The sequence below is a fragment of the Nelumbo lutea genome, chromosome 7, assembly GCF_056320005.1.
Source record: "Nelumbo lutea isolate HS-2025 chromosome 7, American lotus-T2T, whole genome shotgun sequence".
NCBI lineage: Eukaryota > Viridiplantae > Streptophyta > Magnoliopsida > Proteales > Nelumbonaceae > Nelumbo > Nelumbo lutea.
The window spans coordinates 30,689,542-30,710,666 of NC_142690.1; the positions used below are offsets into that span (position 1 = coordinate 30,689,542).

Sequence of the window (21,125 nt, forward strand, 5' to 3'; positions counted from 1 at the left end):
CCTAACAATGTCCAAGAGGCTCTTAGTTCACCTGGGTGGAGGCAGGCAATGGAGGAGGAACTCTCTGCTCTTCAACATACTCACACGTGGGAGCTCACTACTCTTCTCCCTGGTAAGCATGTTGTGGGTTGTAAATGGGTGTATACTGTTAAATACTTGCCAGATGGTAGTGTGGAGCTTCTGAAAGCCAGACTTGTTGCTAAAGGGTATTCACAGTTGTATGGAGTGGACTATATGGAGACCTTCTCTCCAGTGGCTAAGATTAGTTCTGTCTGTGTGTTAATTTCCCTGGCAGTTATGTATGATTGGCCCTTATTTCAACTTGACATAAAAAATGCCTTCCTTCATGGTGACCTTATAGAGGAGGTATATATGGAGCAACCACCTAGGTTTGTTGCTCGGGGGGAGGCTGGTAAGGTGTGCAGACTGAAAAAGGAAATTTATGGGTTGAAACAATCGCCTCGTGCTTGGTTCGGGAAGTTTAGTGAAGTGGTGAAGAATTTTGGAATGAAACAATGCCAGGTTGATCACTCAATGTTCAGCTATGACTCAGAAGCTGGAAAGATTTTATTAGTGGTCTATGTGGATGATATTGTCATAACTGGCAGTGACAAATTGGGGATCGACAAACTCAAGGTCTTTCTGCAAAATCATTTTCAAACAAAAGACCTTGAGACATTGAAGTATTTCTTGGGTATAGAAGTTGCTAGATCAAGACAAGGTGTAAACCTATGCCAAAGAAAATATGTTCTCGATCTATTGGACGAAACAAGACTGTTAGGTGCAAAACCGACTGAGACTCCTATAGAACCAAATGTTAAGTTGAGCGGTGATACAGGGGGAATATTTGATGATCCTGGAAGGTATAGACGACTAGTGGGGAAGCTGAACTATTTGACTATCACGAGACCAGACATCTCCTTTGCAGTCAGTGTGGTGAGCCAATTTATGCAGAACCCTCGTATATCTCACTGGGATGCAGTTCTTAGAATTGTAAGATATTTGAAGGGAGCTCCAGGTCGTGGGCTATTGTATAAACCAGGAGGAAAACTTGAAGTAGTTGGGTACACGGATGCAGATTGGGCGAGCTCTGTGTCTGATAGAAGATCTACTACAGGTTACTGCACATTTCTTGGAGGAAATCTTGTGACGTGGAAGAGTAAAAAGCAGACGGTTGTGGCTAGAAGCAGTGTTGAAGCCGAGTACAGAGCCATGGCACACACTACATGTGAATTAGTGTGGTTGAGGAATCTCCTACAAGAAATCGGGTTCCACATGGATAAACCTATGAAGTTGTACTGTGACAATCAAACTGCGCTCCATATCTCATCCAACCCTGTTTTTCATGAGAGAACAAAGCACATAGAGATTGATTGCCACTTTGTGAGGGAGAAGGTTCTTACTAGAGAGATAAGCACAGAACATGTAAGCTCAGGTGATCAGTGGGCAGATTTGTTTACAAAAGCCTTAAACTCAGGGAGAGTGAACTATATATGTAACAAGCTGGGATTATATGATATATATTCTCCAGCTTGAGGGTGAGTGTTAGAGTTAGCCGAATAAGAGTAGATTAGTCATCTCACCTTGGTTAAGTTATGAGCTTATGTGGCAGTCTTATTAGAGGTTCTCTGTCCCATACTTAAGTAGGGGCAGTTTAGTCCTTGTACATTTAATTAGAAGCCTAATCACTATTAAGAGGTCGACTGATAGGGTTTAGCTATCAAGTTCGACAGTTCTTTCATCTTCCTCTTCTTCCTCTTCTTCTCTTCTCTTTCTTCTTCTCCTTACTGGTTCGGACTACTGTGGCTACAGTAGCTACAGTAGCTACAGTGAAAAACAGCTATGATATGTATAGGCTAACCATGTTGTGACTAGTAATGATAAAGTAGGTGATAGTCAACAGGCTAATCAAACACCCTCCACACATGCTTTTGGGAAGGAGATGATGAGTGTTCCATGTGATGAATATGAGAGATTCCTTCAGGCTACCTCACAATAGAACACTACTACTCTCATATTCAGGTATGACTTGTCTGGCATCCAAACCATCCCATTAGATTATCAATTCTAAAGCTTTTGATCATAAGATTGAGACTACAAGTGTGTTGTTGTTTCTTTCTTAGTCCTCCACATCACAAACAATTACCCTATCCAATGTTTCTACCTCTCCTATTTATGGTGTTGGTAATTTCGACCTTCAGTCCTTGGTTTTATCATCTATTTTGTATGTTCCTAAATTTCTATTTAACGTTGTTTGTTAATAGATTAACTAAGTTGTTTAATTGCTCTATCACTTTTTGTTCTTCTTCTTAGATCTTTAGGATCTCGAGACAAGGATGAAGATTGGTGCAGGATGTGAAGCCGGTGAATTGTATTATCTTGATGGTGGTGACTCAAACATAACACTTTAGTCCTACCTTACTCCTCTACAATGGTATTACAGGTTTGGTCATCAATCTCTCAAAGCACTTAAGTTACTTCTTCCATCATTAAGTCGCTTTTCATATTTAGAATGTGAGTCATGTCAGTACAAGAAACATCATCAGTTCCTTTAGTCATAGGAAGCACCATTGGTCCAAGGAAATTGGAGAGTGAGGAAACAAACTAATAGGCAACCAAGAAGTTTTGAAAGTCTTAGCATGCTTTTAACTGCGCAAGGATAAAATAATCAAAATAATAATAAAGAATTACCCTTTCCATGGTAATTGAGCATATGAAAAATCAAAGCAATAATATTATAAGATTCAAATTAATTATAGTTATTGAGGATTGCAAAACATCAAAAGAACATGTTTATTTAGAAGTCACCTTGAGGTACTTGATAATCATTTCAGGAGTAAATGTCTGGGTAGGTCTAGACTGTGGTTGGCATAGGCTTAATTCCTCAACCAGTTGGTTAAGAAACTTGAGAGCTTCACGGTGCAAGTTGTTGCCTTTGTATAGTTCTAACAATTCTGAATTATAGTTTCTCTTCTGTAGGAATTCTTCACATATTTTTACATCACAATAGTTGGGGCCTTTCAGAAGATCTAATGCAACTGAGGACTGCCCAGTAAGAAGAAGAGCTTGGAGGAGTGCAGTATCAAGTACAGCTGCCATATCCCTAGCACCTGAGCTGATATGAATGTGACCATGGCTCTGATGAAGCATAAATTCTTTGTTAGAGCATGGAACCCCATCTAGAACTTAAATAAGTAATAAAATATACATCTGCATCTACTTAGTAATTTCCAAATGCATACAAGGTAATATAATGCCACACATTTATCAGATTATTAAGTTGTTACCAGAGGAAGAGGAGCATCAGAACCAATTTTCTAACAAATTATTACAATAATGATAAATGTTGGAGGCAACTACTACTTCAGGATATGGTTCTTCATATCTGTTGAATGGTAGCCTTTTTTATTCTAATTAATTAATGCACAATATCATACTCTATTTGAAACTACTGTGTAAGATTAGATTATTGATACACATTCTCCATATATTTCCACATCCCCTTGGATCACATGCCAATTCCAATAGATGCATCTATTGAACTAAGAAAGTCCCAAAAGGAATAAATTAAAAAGGAGTAAGATGGTAGACCTGCAGAATGCATCATCAACAAGAGAAGAATCAACTCTTTGACCAATCAAATCTTGGTTGATTTGGCTGAAATTTGGGGGTATAAAGTACACTTATAGTACTAAAATATTGTAGATTTATCTGACATGGAAGTGCCATAACTGATGGCTTCAAGTTCACTGGTTTTGGGGATCTGCAAATCATGGTCAAGGCTCTAGTCAATACGTTGAGCAATGGGCCCAATTGGCATTTATTATAATTCCTATATTTACTATTTACAGTAAAAGGCTGACTTATCTTACTAACTTCTGATTTCTTATATTTGGCAGATTTAGAGAGTTATAGTGTCCTACTAATAAAAGAGTAACAAACAGGTCTTGTAGGGAACACAATCTATTCTATTCTATTGTTTTTTTTTCCTATTATGGACTGAATAAATAATTCGTTTTCTGTTTTTACTATAGCCAACAGCTATAGTATGAAGCTATGTTTGGCTTGAAGGAAAAGATAGGGAAAGGTAAGGAAACCTATACAAGGTTTGTAAAGGTTTCCCAACCTTTTCCTTCCTTTCCCTACTTTTTCCTTCAAACCAAACACAGCCTGAGTTATTTGTGTTTTCTCTTCTATTTTCTCTTCTTTATTTGCTTGTTAATACCTGTTGATGAAACTTATTATTGTGTATTAGAAATTTTTGCTTATGATTGGTATCAGAGCAAGGTTCAGAAATTTTTGCTTATAATGGGTGGTTTTTCTAGGTTATATTTAATTTTTTTCGAAACTGGTTCAAAGGGGTCGGTTAAGGCCCAGCTACCCTCTGAACCAGGGTCTGACCCGATACAACCCCTGGAGGGGTGTATCGTGAAGCCATTGGCACGATACGCATCGGGCGATACGGGCCGATATGTATCGATACTTTGAACCTTGTATCAGAGTACTTACTAGAGGATCTATATTTTGGTAGATCCATGGCTAGGCAGGAAGATTAACACCAAAGGTTGCAGGAGACAAGGAAAACAGTGACTAAAGAAAACTTAGAAGTGATGAGACAACAGATTAGGCATGACATACAACAACAAATTGCCAATCTTTGTGCATATTTGGATCAATCAGGGATTTTAGGGCCTACCAATGCTAATATTGGAGGCCAAAGGAACCGGCAACAACTTCAAGTATGTACCAATGGGGAGGAATAGGTGCAAACAAGCAATAGAGACCTATCACCAACCTGTGGGAGACTTGTGATGAAGAAGAAATCTATGAGGAAGTTAGGTATTGAACTCACCAAACTCAGAACCAGCCTAGGAAAATAAATCCACATGTAAAAGTGAAAATCCCTACATTTTGTAGTGAAGAAACACCAAAGAGGTGCTAGATTGGTTTGGTGCCATGCAGAGAATGTTTCATTATTTTTAACCTTCAAAAGACTAGTACGTTAAGTTTGTGGCCATACGATTGAAGCGATATGCTTTAGCTTGCTGGCAGCAAAATGCAAAGGTCATGAGGGGTCAAATTCTGCCATTGAATTATGAAGTTTTGCTAATTCAAAAATATCAAAATTTGCACCAATGAAACAGGTCAGTTCAAGATTATACTAATGACATTTTAAGATGAAGCCTAGAGTAATCCTTAGTGTGTCTAAAATGCAATCCATCCGAAGGCATCTTATGAGGCTGAAAATAAGCATCCATAACTTTGTTGAGTTGCAACCCTGCTCGACTAGACATTGGCAGTAGCAATTCAACTTGCAACCATGGTTCACAATATTGGCGAGATTTGGACAAATTTCCTCAAAATTTCAGCAATATTTCAGATTTCACCATGGTATGGTCAGATTTGGGTGGGAATCAAGGGAAGTAAGTTCTTATAGGGTGAGTGTTTGGAAAGGAATCATGAGGTTCAATCAAGAGTTCCAGAAGTTTGGTCAAGTTTAAAGTGGGGGATGGCTCTAGATTGAGGTTTTGGGAAGATGAGTGACTTGGGGTAGGTAAGCTGAGTGAGGTTTTCCCAAGATTATACAAGTTGACAGACCAACAAGTTTCAATAGACCAGTGTTATGAGCATAGTTGTCTAGGCGATGCCTAGGTGGGTGCCTAGGTGACAAGGCACCCTTGGAGGCTCACCCTGCTCAGTCGCCAAGCAGTTTCGTGCACCGTGTTATAAAATGCTTTTAAATTTTTAATTTTTAGACATTATAATTATGAAATAGACATTATTAAACTAGAATATTCATTTTATGTGTTTATATACTAATTTCTTTTTATTATTTTCTTATTTGTTAGGGTTTAATCAACACAAACATTGTTAATGGTTGTATTGAACCCATGGATTAAAGTATCAATACACCTTTGTGTATTGACATAGGTGTTTCAGTACATGTAACAATGCTCCCCCTATTTTTTATTTCTTTGGTTTTCATTTTCATTTATATATATATACACACACACACACACACTTTTTTAAAAAGCGGTTCCCCGAAAACACCTGTAAACAAGTGTATCGTAAAGGTACAAAACAATGCACCCGATACGGGGTGTATCGTATTGGAATTTTGATCCTTGATTGAATCCTCAAAGATTTAAAAACTTGAACCAATAAGCAAGGGAAGAACTTAAAATTTGTCTAATCAACACATTTTGTTCTTGTTCTTCTCATAAAATGTTGATTCTCTTGACTTAAACATGAAATTTATACTTCTCTTATGAAAATTATGGATAATTATTAAGGAAATATGGTTATGGAACCTAGGGAACTACCCTAGGATACATGGTTTTACTTGAAAAAATTCCACCGCCTAGGTGTCAAGGTGCCCCCTTGTCTCCTAGCCTTGCCTTGGCGCCTTGAAAACTGTTATGAGTGGAGAGGGGAGCAATTGGTTTGGAACCCAAAATTCAGAAGGCCTCTTTTGGACCAAGAAGTGGAAGAGTACATCATGCTTTTGGGAAAATTAGAAGGGACCAGCTTTACTAGATCTACAAAAGATGGTTTATGGTGGAGAGAATGTAAGGAAGGAAGATTCACTATTAATTCATTCTACAAGGCACTAGTAAAAGAAGGAATGGGTTCGGACCAGATAAAAGGAGTGGGGTAACCTAGTACCCCGAAGGCTAGAAGTCTTGGGGATTGCATCTAGCCAGCTAGTGTTATTTGTGTAATCAGGAGGAAGAAACAATGATTCAGTTGTTCTTCTCATGCAGTGTAGCAAGCCTCATTTGGAAGTTTTTCTCCTTTTTATTTGGGATGAGTGTCACCAGTGAGTCCAGTAGAGATCTTCTCCAAATGGTCAAATCTCTGAGGCAGCAAGAAAGCTAGGATTATCTGGAGCTGTGTTCCTTTTGCAGTTTGTTGGTTTAACTGGAAGGAGAGAAACAGAAGGGTTCTTGAGAACAGGTCAAAAAGCATTGGATACCTGGTAACTTCAGTGAGCAATCTGATTTCAGATTGGGTCCTTAGACTTCCAGATTTTGATCAAGTGTCCAAAGCTGTTTTGTTGGAAAGATTCTGGAGTACCCTTGATTTACAGCCTTGTAATGAACAATCCTTTTCAATTTGACTTCCAGTGTGTATTTGGTTTGTCAACTTGACAACTAATGGTGTTGAGATGTAATTCCTTTATTTTTCAATTGAATGAATTTTTTCTTGATCCTTCAAAAAAAATTACAGATTCCACTGAAGAACTTTTAAATCTAAGGTTTAAAATTTTAGAATATTATTAGAAACTATCTAATATTTCATTAAAATCATCATAGTTTTTTTTTTAATCTTTTCTGTTATCAGTAGTTATACTTATGCCACAGGGGCATTTTTGTCTTTGTACTTAATTTTTATCTTATTAGTTAGGTCACCCTAATATAAATAGAAGATCTGGCGCCACCAGATCAGTCAAGCTCAAGGTGCTTTTATTCAGGGGAGACAAATAATTGATTAGATTTTAATAGAAAATGAATGTGTGGAGGAGATGAGAAGATCAAGTAATCAAGGCTTCTTATGTAAATTGGATGTTGAAAAGGTCTATGATATAGTGGATTGGAGTTTCTTGTTAGATGTACTTAGAAAGTTTCTTTTTGGGGATAGATAGTGTAAATGGATTAGTGGCTGCCTTATTTCCTGCCATTATTCTATTCTAGTCAATGGGATAGTCAATGATATTTTCCTCAACCTGTAGGGGCCTAAAACAAGGTGATCCATTGTCCCCTTTCTTATTCACTTTGGTTGCTGATGTTTTTAGCAGTCTTTTATTAGAAGCAAATAGGGTTGGGTCAATAAGAGGGTGGAGAATTGGTAGAAATAGAGTTCCGATAACTCACCTTCAGTTTGTAGACAACATTATAATCTTTTGTGAGGGTTGTTACTTGGTGAAAGTGAGAAATTTGAAGAATTTGATTATTCTCTTTGAGAGTGTCTCTAATTTGACTTTGAGAAGAATTGTGTGGTTGGACTAAATTTGGATGGGGAGAAATTGGAGATAATTGTTGCCTTCTTAGATTGCACCTGTTTTGAGTGGCCTTTGACCTATTTAGGGCTTCTCCTAGGTGTTAACCCAAATGAAAGTCAGTTTTGGAAGCCAATGGTGGAAAAGTTTGAGGAAAGGTCGGCGGCCTAGAGTAGCTACATCTCTTTAGGGGGCAGAGTAACTTTAATTAAACAACAATTGCCAACCTACCAATCTACTTTATGTTAGTCTTTAGGATACCTAACAGGGAGGTTAAGTGGATTGAAAAATTAATGAGGGATTCCTTGTGGGAGCCAGGGGAAGAAAGAAAGGATCATTTGATCAAATAGGAAATGGTGGTTTGAAATAAAAAGAAGGGGGTTTAGGGCTAGGAAAGTTCGTCAATAAGAATGAAGCTCTTCTATACAAGTAACTATGGAGGTGGCCATTGTAAAGAGAGAGATTATGGCATGAGGTGGTGGCTAGTATTTATGGCTGCTCTAAGACTGGTTGGGACGTTGGGTATCTCGACGGGCGTTGCTCACAACACCTTGGAAGGGAATTTCTGGCACTCTCCTTAAATTCCTCAGTTTTGTAAGGTATGATGTATGCTCTAGTAATTCTGTTCTTTTTTGGGAAGATATTTGGGTGGGCACTTAACCTCTAAAAGATCGTTTCCCCTTTCTACTCTATCTCCCTTCTTAAAAAGGAGCCTATTTCAAGGTTCTTTCACCCCTAGTTCTCTCTTTGACTCTAAATTGGGACTTTGGGTTTTATAGAGTTTTAAGGGATGATGAATATGCTTGTGTGTTTGAGCATTCACTTCTTCTAGACTCTGTTTGGACCTCTCTAAACCTGATAGAAGAATTTGGACTCTAACTCCAAATGGTTCCTTCACTTGTGCTTCTTTCTTCAAGTCCCTTTGTTCTGCCCCTTCCTCTTCTGAGTTCCCTACCAAAGAAATTTGGTCAAGGTCCATTCCCCCTAAAATAGTAGTTTTCTACTGGGAAACCTTTTATTGTTAGATCAACACTATGGCTAACCTGCAAAAGAAGACATTATCTTTATTTGTCCCCAAACTGGTGTGTTTTGTGTAAAGTGCATAATGAGGACTGCCACCACTTGTTATATTGTTCCTTTGTTGTTAATATTTGGAATTTGGTCTTTATGTTGTTTGGGTGCAGGTGGAACTTGCCCTCTAAAGTAAATTTTCTTTTTGATTCATCTACTTTTGGGTGGCCAACTAAGAGAGGGAAACTAATGTGGAAGTACATCAAAGCAGCTATTTTTTGGACTATTTGAGAGGAAAGAAATACTAGAATATTCCAAGAAAAGGAAAGAAGCATCGATGAAGTGAAGTATTTTGACAAGGACAATTCTTTGGCTTAAAACTTCAGATTTGTTTAGGAATTACTCCTTTGATGATCTTCAAAAAAGTTGGGCAGAGGTGGCCTCCACAACCTCTAAAAAGATTAGACAACAAGTAGGTTGGAGACCTCCTACAGAGGGTGTAGTAAAGCTAAATTTTGACAGCAGCAGTCAAGGTAACCTAGGACCTTCGGGTATAGGAGGGATCTTAAGAGATGAGGATAGCAACATTCTATCCCTATTTTCAAGACCTTAAGGGATAAGGATTTTATACAAAATTATACTTTTGTGTTAAATTACAAGAACTAATAATAAGGTGGTAGATGCACTTAGTAGAAAATCAATGTTGCTATCTACCATGAAAACTCAGGTTGGGTTTGAATTTCTTAAAGAACTATACCCTATAGACTCTGGCCTACTGAAACATAGAAGACTTGTACTAATAGAGTGCAAGGTGAATGTATGTTTGATAATGGTTATCGGTAAGGGAAATCACTTAGGTGTTCCCCAACCTCTTAAAGAATCTTATCTTATTAGATCTACATGGAGGTGGATTAGGAGGACACTTTGGGAAAGACAAAGCCTATGCACTTGTAGAAGACAAGTATTTTTGGTCAAATGTAAAAAGGGGCATGAATAAGCTCTTGAACAAGTGTATAATATATGTCAAACAAATAAAGGGCACATGCAAATACAGGTTTATATACCCCCTTACCAATCCCAACAGCACCATGGGAAGATATAAGCATGGAATTTGTGCTTGGATTGCCAAGATCTCAAAATGGTAGAGATTCCATTCTTGTTATGATTAGTAGATTCTAAACTGACTCAATTCATCAGCTGTAAGAAGACAGATGATGCTGGGGTTCCTAAGTTGACAACTTCCAATAGGGATTCCAAGTTTCTTTCCCATTTTTGCGTACTTTCAGAAAGAAGTTTAGGACTATCACAAAATAGTTCTTCTCACTCCAAACTGATGGCCAAACAAAATCAACCATCTTTTATTTATATCAAACAAATAAAGGACACAAGCAAAATATAGCTTTATATACCCCCTTACCAATCCCGGCTGTACCATGGAAAGAAGTTTAGGACTTTTCGTTTTCAAGGGGTTCCTAAGTTAATTGCTTCCAATAGGGATTCCGAGTTTCTTTACCATTTTTGGCATAATTTGTGAAAGAAATTTGAGACTGAAGTGCAAGTGGTTCTTCTCACCATCTCCAAACTGATGCAAACAGAAGTCATAAATAGGAGTTTGGAAAAACTCTTGAAATGTTTGGTAGGAGAGCACTCAAAACAATGGGAGCAGTTATTGGCTTATTGCTAAGGCTGAATTTGCTTTTAACTACTCAAGGAATCATACCGAAGTTAAAACTCTTTTTGAGGTTGTTTATGGAAAGCAGCCTACACATTTTCTAGATAGGGTTTCTCTTTTCAACTCTAGAAAACACAATGTTAAAAGCAGAAAAGATAGCAGATCAGATGTCAAAACTTCATGAAGCCATTTGGTTGAAGATAGAGGAATCTAATGCAAGGAGCAAGGTATATGTAGATCAAAAAAGAAGACTTAAGACTTTTATGGAAGGAAACTCAGTGATGGTTTATTAAAGAAATGAAAGATTTCCAGCTGGGACTTGTTCAAAAGATTAGTAAGAAGAAAATAGGACCTTTCAAGATTCTTAAGAAAATTAATGACAATGTCTACGAGATTGATTTTCCTATTAATTTAGGAATCAACTCAACTTTTAGAGTTGCTGATTCCTATGTGTATGGTGGAGAGGATGAAGAAGCTGAAGTTGACACATCCTAGTTTGCCAAATTCTACACTTTGATGGCAAAGAGAAATGACTTAGAAGATGGTCTTTGGGTGTCAAAGGAAGTACAATGTGCAATTGATCCTTATTCTCTTGAAGTATTTGACTCAATCCACTCAAGGACAAGTGTTTCCCAAGGAAGGATTGATATAAGTGGTTACAAGAAGGTTACCGTCATGTCCCAAAGAAAGAAATTGAAAAGGGGTCAGATGGTAAACCTATAGAATGTATTATCAACAAGAAAAGAAGCGACTATTTTGAGCAGTCAAATCTTTGCCAATTTGGCAGAAATTTGATGGTATTAGACTCAAAAGAAAAACAGCCTTTTAAAATGAAAGGACTATTTAAAATATTGCAGAGAATCGATAGAAAGAAGTAGAAATCAGGTTTCAAGAAGAGAGAAGAGGAAGAAGATGGCGCCAACTAGGGTTCAGAGATAGATTTTCAAACATAATCTCCTCTTACACCCCTAATCCCATTTCATTAACTTAAACTTTAGTAATTTACAAATAGGCCCCTAGTTGGGCAAAAAATTAAAAACATAACATAAGAAAAATAAGGGCCTAGATTAAGGCCCATTACAACAAAGAACATAAAATGATAAAAAGGACAAACATCCTATGGGCCATTCAGCCCATCTTCTCTACACTCCCCCGCAAGCTGAGCATAGATGTCAATCATGCCAAGCTTGTTAGTATCATGCTGAAGTTTAGCCTTGGGAATGCCCTTGGTGAGGAAATCAGCTAATTGTCCTTCAGAAGTGATGAAAGGTAGACACACTTCTCCAGAAGCCACTATTTCTCGAATGAAGTGTCTATCTACTTCAATATGTTTGGTTTTGTCATGTTGCACTGGATTGTGAGCAATGTTGATGGTAGCTTGATTATCACAGTATAACATCAATAGCTTATCATGCTCAATACCCAATTCCTTCATCAAGGATCTAAGCCACACTAGTTCAGAAACTCCATGAGCCATGGTTCTATATTCAGCTTTGGCTGAAGATCTGGCAACAATTGATTGTTTCTTGCTTCTCCAAGAGACAATATTTCCTACCACCAAGCTGCAGTATCCAGAGGTAGATCTTCTGTCATCAATATTTCCGGCCCAATCAGCATCTGTTTAGGCTTCAAGTTTCATATGACCATGCTTAGCAAATAGAATTCCCTTTCCAGGAGAACCCTTCAAATAACATAGAATCCGCTCTGCTGTTGCCATGTAAGTGTCCCTGGGAGCATGCATGAATTGACTAATGCAATTGACAACATATGCAATGTTTGGCCTAGTCATGCATAGATAGAGAAGTTTCCCAAGTAGCCTCTGGAAGACTCCCTTATCTTTCAACAATACTCCATCTGAGGCAGAGAGTTTATGACTCATATCAATAGGAGTAGCAACTGGTCTAGCACCCATCTTTCCTGTTTTAGAGAGCAAGTCAAGTATATACTTTTGCTGAGAGATAAGGATTTCATCCTTAGATCGAGCAACTTATATGCCAAGAAAGTATCTCAATTCCCCTAGATCTTTGATCTCAACCTCTATATAAAGGAAAGATTTGAGATCATTAATCCCTGATATATCATTACCAGTACAACAATATCATCAACATACACAATCAGATAAACTGCCAATGATCCTCTCCTCTTCACAAAGAGGGTATGATCAGACTAAGTCTGTACATAGCCAAAGTTAACAAGGGCAGCCCTAAACCTTTCAAACCATGCCCTAGGGGACTGTTTAAGTCCATAAAGAGATTTCTTCAGCTTGCAGACTTTCCCTTTCATATTTGTTTCATACATCCCTAGAGGAAGAGACATATAGACCTCATGTAACTCTCTATTCAGAAATGCATTCTTTACATCCAGCTGGTAAAGTGGCCAGTTTGAGCGTGCAGACAGAGATAGCAGATCTCACAGAAGTCATCTTGGCAACAAGAGCAAAGGTCTCCAGATAGTCAATCCATATGTTTGTGTATAGCCTTTTGCAACCAGCCTAGCCTTGTACCTTTCAATGGTGCCATCAGCATGATATTTGATGGTAAAATCCCACTTACAACCTACTGAGTCTTTCCCTTAAGGTAAATCAACAACTTCCCAAGTGTCATTCTTGTGCAGGGCATCAACTTCTGTTCTCATAGTATCCCTCCATTCTGGAATAATAAGAGCTTCTAACACAGACCTGGGAATTGGGTTAGAAACAACAAAAGAAAGATAGCCAAAATATGAAGGAGAGAGCAAACTATAAGAAAGGTGTTTGGAAATGCAATGTGCAATATACTTCATTTTTCCTTTCCTAATAGCAATAGGGATATCAAGGTCTTGAAAGGATGACTCCAAAGGGGTTGTATCAGTACCTATTGTCTCTTCTATGATTGGAAGTGTAGGAGGCTCATGTGGTGTAGGGGAAGCAATCTGCTCACTTCTAGTTCTCTGTCGTTGGTACAACCTGGGATTAAAGAGAGGATGAGGAGGTAACAGAGAAGGGATAGGAGCACTGAATTGAGAATGAGATGACTGATCCTCCCTTGACTCATTTGAAGGTGGAATAATCTCAAAAGAAGATTCAACTGGGACAGGAAGGGGGAGATCAAACAACAGTGACAAATTCTCCCCCTTTGGATAATGCCTCTCCTGAGAAGAATCATAAAAGGAAGAAAGCTCATCAAAGGTGACATCCATTGAGACATACTGAGTTCTAGTCTTCGGATCAAAACAACAATAACCCTTTTGTGTGGGGGAATAACCAAGGAAAATACACTTGTGGGCTTTTGGTTCGAATTTATGTCTCTGGACACTTGGGATATGTGCATAACAAGTGCAACCAAAGACATGGAGTGGAATAGGAAAAATGTCCTTGCTCGGATGAAAGACTAAAGGGAGACTTAAACCCCAAAAACCTGGATGGCATACGGTTGATTAGGTAGGTTACAGTGAGAGTGAGAACAACATCACCCCAAAATTTTGTAGGGACATGTGAGGCAAATAGGATACTTCTTGCAACTTCAACAATATGCCAATTTTTTCTTTTAGTAACTTCATTTTGTTCTATGGTCCTAGCGTAGGAACTTTGGTGAATAACCCCCAAATCAGTGAGATAGCATGTTAGATTTTTCTCAAAATATTCTTTTGCATTGTCGGATCTGAAAATTTTAATTCTGGTATCAAACTGGGTTAGAACAAATTCATGGAACTGCTTCACAAGTCTAGGAACTTCATCATAGGACTTCATAAAAAATATCCAAGTGAACCGTGAAAAATCATCAATGAACAAGATAAAATATTTGTAGCCATCCATAGAAGGTAAGTGGTAAGGCCCCCACACATCAGAGTGCATAATATGGAATGGAGAAGAAGATCTTTTATTACTCAAAGGATAACTGCTTCTACAATGATTTGACAACTCACAAGACTCATAATGAAGATTGGATAGACTAATTCCCTTAAATAGTTTTGGGAATAAATGACTTAATGCAGAAAAAGAAAGATGACCCAAACGAAAATGACATAACATGACTTGACTGATAGACTCTAAAGATGTACATCCAAAACCAACTTTTCCAAGTTGTCCATGGCTCTGTCCAGGAGTGTCCAACAGATATATTCCATTCGCCTCATGGCCAATCCCAATCACTTTCTGAGACTCCAGATCCTAAAAAACACATAGGAAGAAAAAAATGTTACACAACAATTCAAAGACTTAGTTAGGCTGCTTACAGATAACACATTTGTATTTAGCTTGGGTACATGAAGAGCAGAAGGAAGTACTAAGGAATCTGTAGTACATCAAACTTAACAGTTGTATTTAGCTTCAGTCATGTTACCTGAACCACCAGTCCCAAAAGCACCTTCCCCTTGGTTCTTGTACTCCATTCTAAGTTAAGAAGAGGCTTTAAACTACTGTGACAAGAAAAAACTGTATTTCAAGGCTGATAACAGCTGACCTATGACAATGATTTTGCAGTTAGATAACAGTTACTACTGTCCTGGGATTGATATTAGTCTTGGACTGATTGATATCAGTCTTGAGATTTTCTATTTGTACCTCTCTAAATGAATAACCAAGTCCTTTTGAGTATCAATCTCAAGAAAAGGTACTTACTTTATGAAGAAAAAAGCCCAGAAAAACCGATTGCTACCTTCAGTCTTCAAACTTGATCAATCGATTGCTGTCAGCACCTTGAATCTTGATCAAAGAATCAAGAAAAAAAAAAACTGATCGGCACCTCCAATCTTGATCAAGAATCGATCTTGATCACTCAATTCCTGCCTGATTCTTCTTGATTACAAGAAGTTCTCTCCAATCTTAGGACAGCTGCTAAAGCCTTCTTGCAACCTCCAAGAATCAGCCGAAATAAGGATCTTTCTGAACTTTCAGCCCTAAACAATTCTCATGTGGTTGGCTGAATTAAGTCCACATGAGAAACCCTAGATCTAAAGCTTTGATACCAAGTTGAAAGAAGAAGAAGAACTATTTACTGTATTACAGGTTTGAAGAGAAGAAAAGAGAGAGAGAGAGTGAAGAGAGGAGAAAAGAAAGAAGGTAGGGTTGTTCACAAAAAAATCCAAACCGACCAACCCGAGTTGGCTGGTTTTTCTTCACTATCGATCGGTTTCGGGTAGCAAAAATGAATAAACCGATATGTGAAAAAATATATTTTGAAAGAATATCTATTAAATATAGATGTTTTAGTTTTAAATAATAAATATATATCTGAAAAATTATATATTCTGAAATATATCAGATATATATTTCCATAAATTAGAAAATATATATATATCGATATATTTGTATATATGTTTTGGTTTTAAATATATATTTCTAGAAAATATATTCTAAAATATTATATATAATATTAGCACTTTGACTTCATGTGCATTGTGCAAGCTTGGAGTTGGTTGAAACCCAAACCGACCAGGTCGGTTTTACTTAATAGAGGGTCGGTTTCGGTTTGGTCTATAGGTAACCTGACCAGGTCGGGTCGGTTGAAAAACACTACTAAACCGACCCAACCCGACCCGTGAATATCCCTAAAAGAAGGGGTTCAGTAGCGAATAATCTGCTGCTCCCATACACTCCTTTATTTATAGCTTTTAGGATCCTTACAAGAATTGGAAATGAACAAAAATTAGAAACAATAAGGCCAGCCTGCCCAACTTAATAGAAATTAGAAACTTCTAATAATAGAAATTAGAAACTACTAAAAAGAAATTAGAAACAACTAGGTGATGGTATGTAGATTCTTTTGAGTTACTCTAGCAAGGATGCTGGCAACTTGATAATGCGACTACACAAAAAGGCGTCAAGTGTCTTGAGAAACAATTTGATCCTTGATTAAGTGTCCAATTTCTATGTATTTGGTCCTATCAATAGCTGACAGGATTATGCACAACGCTGATGACTGACTTGCAATACCAAGAAGGTTTCAATCATCCTCCACCTTCTACCAAGAAATTTTCATATCAATGAAAAAGTCTGTCTGTTCCATGGACTATGACCTTAAATTAGCCAACTCCTCTTGGACACGTGGGGTCTGTCTCCCTTCCCTAACCCCTTGAGGATAAGTGAAAAACAATTTGAAAGAATTCAATCTCCTTTTGATTCTGTTTTGATAGATTAGACAAAATGGGAATCTTTAGGGCTTTTAGGTCCTGCATCAGTAATACTATTATCATAGAATAATTAGTTGCATCAACAAACATTTTGATAAGGTATTTGGATAGTACATGCAGACTTGTGTTTAGCTGTATCTATGTGAAATATATGAATGCAATAAAGTAAATCAAGGAAAAAGGAAAGAAGATCTTGACCTTGCTATAATGCATGAATATGGTTAATGTGAAAGTCTTCCCATAAAGAAAAACTTTAGGTAAAATATCGTCCTCTTGTTCCTTCACAAAATTACATTTGAGAAACCCAGATAGGTGTACCCAAGCTAACCATAACATCTAGCCAAGTAAACAGTTTTTACCTTTCCTGAATTCTTTAATCTACTGGACTTGTACGATTTAATACTGTCATCAACAGCATCAGATACAGCCTCATCTGTTCCCTCAGCAGTGGCCCTCTCAATTATGCAAAATCTCTTTTTCTGCAAAAGCTTAACAAGAGCAATAAGAGCATTGTGGCTCATTTTCTTCGACTCAAGCACTTCTTTTTCATTAGATTCACACAGGTGAGATGGGGATGATGACTCCATTATATCTGAAACATTTGAGGAAATTCGACAGTGATCTAATGTATCTGATGCAAAATAAACCACTTTATTTGTATCAGCTATAGAAAGTGTCTTGGGAAGAGCCATATATGGATAGAGAGCCAGCACATAGGTAACATCCACTGATGATGCCAAAAATTGTTCCATAGCCTCCTCATAATTCCCATTATCAAACAAATAGTGTCCATACCTGACTAAGGTACATATAAGTTAGCTTGTACTAAACTTTCCCACAAATACATTTTTAGAAACCTAAATGTATGGAAAATAATAGAAATCTGGAGGACAGAAAGATCTAAAAATTAACAAATGCAGCAAACATCATTAGACAACACTTGTACTGTGAGACTGATCAAATATTTCCCTTTGCTTGCACATAAGCTACTACTTCCGAAATTCCTAAGATAGGTATTTGGAATGATTATGCAACATGAAGAGCGGATGCATGCTTACACTCACATATAAAGATGTGTTCAACTGAAAATAGGTGTATAAAGACCACATACCACCCTTATCTAGGCCATTTATTGAAAACATGTACACTGAATCATAGTTAACCAATATAAAAGGTTAAGAAAAAATGGAATTTTACCATCTGAATAGACACGAAATAGAAAAATGTTATAAATAATAGCATTTAATGCGCTATTTACTTTTAGGGCATCTTTGTAAAACAATTTTATAAGAGAAATCAATTATTATACTTAATAAATATGATAATATTTAATACACCTTTAGTAGTAGAGTAACCGAGAAAGAAACACTGAACAGCTTTAGTATCATGTTTGGAACAAAGGGATCCATTGACATGAATAAAACAAACACAGCCCGAAGATTTTGGGACTTGGGAGAAACACAAAAGACAAGACAATCAGGATGTAAAACTTGAAATGAGACTTTGAAATCTAAAAACCATGAAGGCATTCTATTAAAGAGAGATGCAACAGTCAATGCAACCTCAGACAAAAGAACTTTTAGAACATGCATACTGAACAAGACACCCCAAGCTATTTCAAGTCCATCTCCTCTCAACAATCTCATTTTGTTGAGGTGCATATATAAATGCCATTTGATGTATAAACCCATGGAAGAAAAAATAGTTACCAAGGGTAGACTCTGTAAAGAAACTCAATGCAATAAGCATGAGAGCAATTCTGCAATTTCCTCTATACAACGACTTTTTGTATTTAACCTAATAAGACTGATAGAGAGGGCAAATTAGATATAACCACTCTTTCAAAACTGCATACTCTCTATATTTCTTCTTCTATTTCTCTTTCCTTCTACATCACTCCTCCCATCTTCTAATGGAAAGTATAACAAAAGGAATCCAGAAGCTGTGGAGATGATGAGGGAGGTGACCGAAGAGAGAGATGAAGAGATTTCTGTAGCTGATGGTCTGATGCATGCATATACACAGGTTAACAACAGAAAGAGGAGGAACTGAATGTGCTAGTAGATGCCCAATCAGGAAATGGTGCAGAGGAAAGCAATAAGAGGATCAGATAGCACAGGTAATGGTGAATGAAACTCACAAAATTGAGAAGAGAAATGCTGTGAAAAAGTGGTAGAGGAGGTTGAGATAAACAAATTTTTGGGTTTACTCTTCCTAGGGAAACAATTTTTCAAGGAAGGCATTTAATGAGATGGAAAATAAATAAGAAGGGTCAAAAGAGAAAAATAAAGACAAAAAAACCATTCAGGACAATGTAGACCTAGGAGATCATTTGTTGAATCCTGAGTGAGATGAAACCGGGAAAGGGGTATAAGTTCAGAAGCAAATAACTGAGATGAGGATTTACCATAGTTTTGAAGGCGCCAGGGCAAGGCTAGGTGACAGGGGGGCACCTTGTCGCCTAGTTGCCTAGGAGATGGATTTTTTTTTAATGTAAAAACATAGATTCTAGGGTAGTTCCCTAAGTACCATAACCATATTTTCTTAATAATTGTTGAAGATTAATCAGTTTTATGATATTTTTTATGAGTAGTAGTTGTTAGATAGGAGGTGGGGACCATAGTAGTTATGTGAGTCCAAATTTTATTATGTTTTTGTGTCTTATATATGTTGTTTTATGTCTTGCCACTATAAGGGCATAGTTGTCTTTGTACTATTCTATTATTTTTAGTATAAATAATAAGTGAAGGGGGCAGCCAGATTATTGCTCTCTTTTCTTTTCAATTTCTCTTATTCTCTTCTTCTCCTTCTCTCTTCCTTCTTTCTTCAAGAAACTCCTTTTATTTCATATTTTTTTAATTCAGCAAGCTTTCTACTTGGTATCATAGCGGTGGCTAGGGTTTCTAGAAGCATTCTCATGCAGCCCTAAATCAATCGATTGCATGAAATAATAAAGGGTTGATCGATCTGCTGTAGATTGCCCAGTTTTTTGATTTTTTGGTGGGATCTAGTCATCAGAAAGGTGATCTACCATTCGGCATCAAAATCAGGAAGAACTGGAGTACAGGGAAGAGTTCTAGAAAAGTTGGACTCTTTGTTTTTTATCTGATCTTGGGCGGATAGGTATTGTTAGCTTTCTTTTGATTTTCTAAAGAGTGTGGTTTGGTTTCTGGATTTTTCTGATCCTCTTGGAGTGATCGATTCACTCTTCTCTCTGTTGGGAGGCGTGGGGAGGAGAGAGATTTCTCTCCAGCTAGGGTTTTCTTCTTCTAGAAGGGTTTGTTTCTTTGTGTGATATTAAATTGTTTTTGGAAGGTTTTCAATCTATTTTTTATTACTATTGAACTGTTTGAAGTAAGATGGAGAGTTGCAATATCAAGATGAAATTTACCGGTACTGTGGGACTAGGTGTTGGAGGTAGTAATGATATTTTTTGGTCTGGGATCATTACTACAGTAAAACTTGATAGTACAAATTATTTGGAATGGGCACAATCAGCTAAGATGGCTATTGGTGCCCGTGGAAAATTAGGGTATCTCACTGGGAGAAGAAACCTAATACAGACTCTTCCCAATGGGTGCAGGAGAATTACATGGTAATGTCCTAGCTGTGTAATTCTATGTTACCTCATATTACAAAAAAAATCCTATGGGCTAATACTACTAAGGAGATTTGGGAGGGAGTGACTGAAACCTACTCTCAGAAACAAAATAAAGCCATAGCCTATCAGTTAAGGAATCAGGTGATAAGTATGAAACGGGGAGAAAAATCTCTTGCTGTGTATTTTTCCATGCTGAAAACCCTATGGCAGGAAATAGATCACTTAGAAACTATGGTATGGTAAAGTGTAAATGATGCAGCAACCTATCACAGGCTGGTAGAGAGGAATAGGGTTTTTGAGTTCTTGGTAGGGCTGAACCCTGAATTTGACATTGCTAAACAACATATTCCTTTTAGGGAGGGTGTGACACTCTCTTAAGCCTATGCCTTTGTCTCTGGAGAGGAGAGTAGGAGGAATGTAATGCTGAGACAACCTGGGATTGACCAATCAATTATGGTTGGTACAACAAAACATAAGCCGAATGGAGATAGGGGGACTAGTGAGACTAGAAGGGAAGGTAAGGACTTGGTTTGTGATTCTTGCAAGAAGCCTAAGCATATTAGGGACATTTGCTGGAAGCTTCATCCAAATCTTATGCCTACCCGGATAAGGAATAAGAAGGGAAATGCAAATGTAGCCACTACAGGAGACTCTTCGATCCCTCTTTCCCAAACTGATTGGGAATCCATTGCAGTAATAGTAGTGATGACAGAATTGGAAAGGTTTGAACAGTT

General features: G+C 37.5%; 1 protein-coding gene and 1 long non-coding RNA gene across 4 annotated transcripts in view; one reads left to right on the plus strand and one right to left on the minus strand.

Moving 5' to 3' along the window:
• The window catches only part of LOC148845955 (uncharacterized), a 49,310-nt gene extending 45,943 nt beyond the window's left edge, over positions 1-3,367 (plus strand). For both annotated transcript variants that reach the window (XR_016102304.1, XR_016102303.1), the window contains exons 3-4: positions 2,314-2,443; positions 2,980-3,367. This is a non-coding gene — a long non-coding RNA (uncharacterized LOC148845955). The remainder of the gene's footprint in view (positions 1-2,313; positions 2,444-2,979) is intronic.
• Positions 1-21,125, minus strand: part of LOC148845956 (vacuolar sorting protein 39-like) — a 141,437-nt gene that overhangs the window by 40,239 nt on the left and 80,073 nt on the right. For both annotated transcript variants that reach the window (XM_088955138.1, XM_088955137.1), the window contains exons 6-7: positions 17,150-17,585; positions 2,809-3,138 (exon numbers count right to left, since the gene is read on the minus strand). In XM_088955138.1, coding sequence (XP_088811264.1) covers positions 2,809-3,138; positions 17,150-17,585 — 766 coding nt within the window. The remainder of the gene's footprint in view (positions 1-2,808; positions 3,139-17,149; positions 17,586-21,125) is intronic.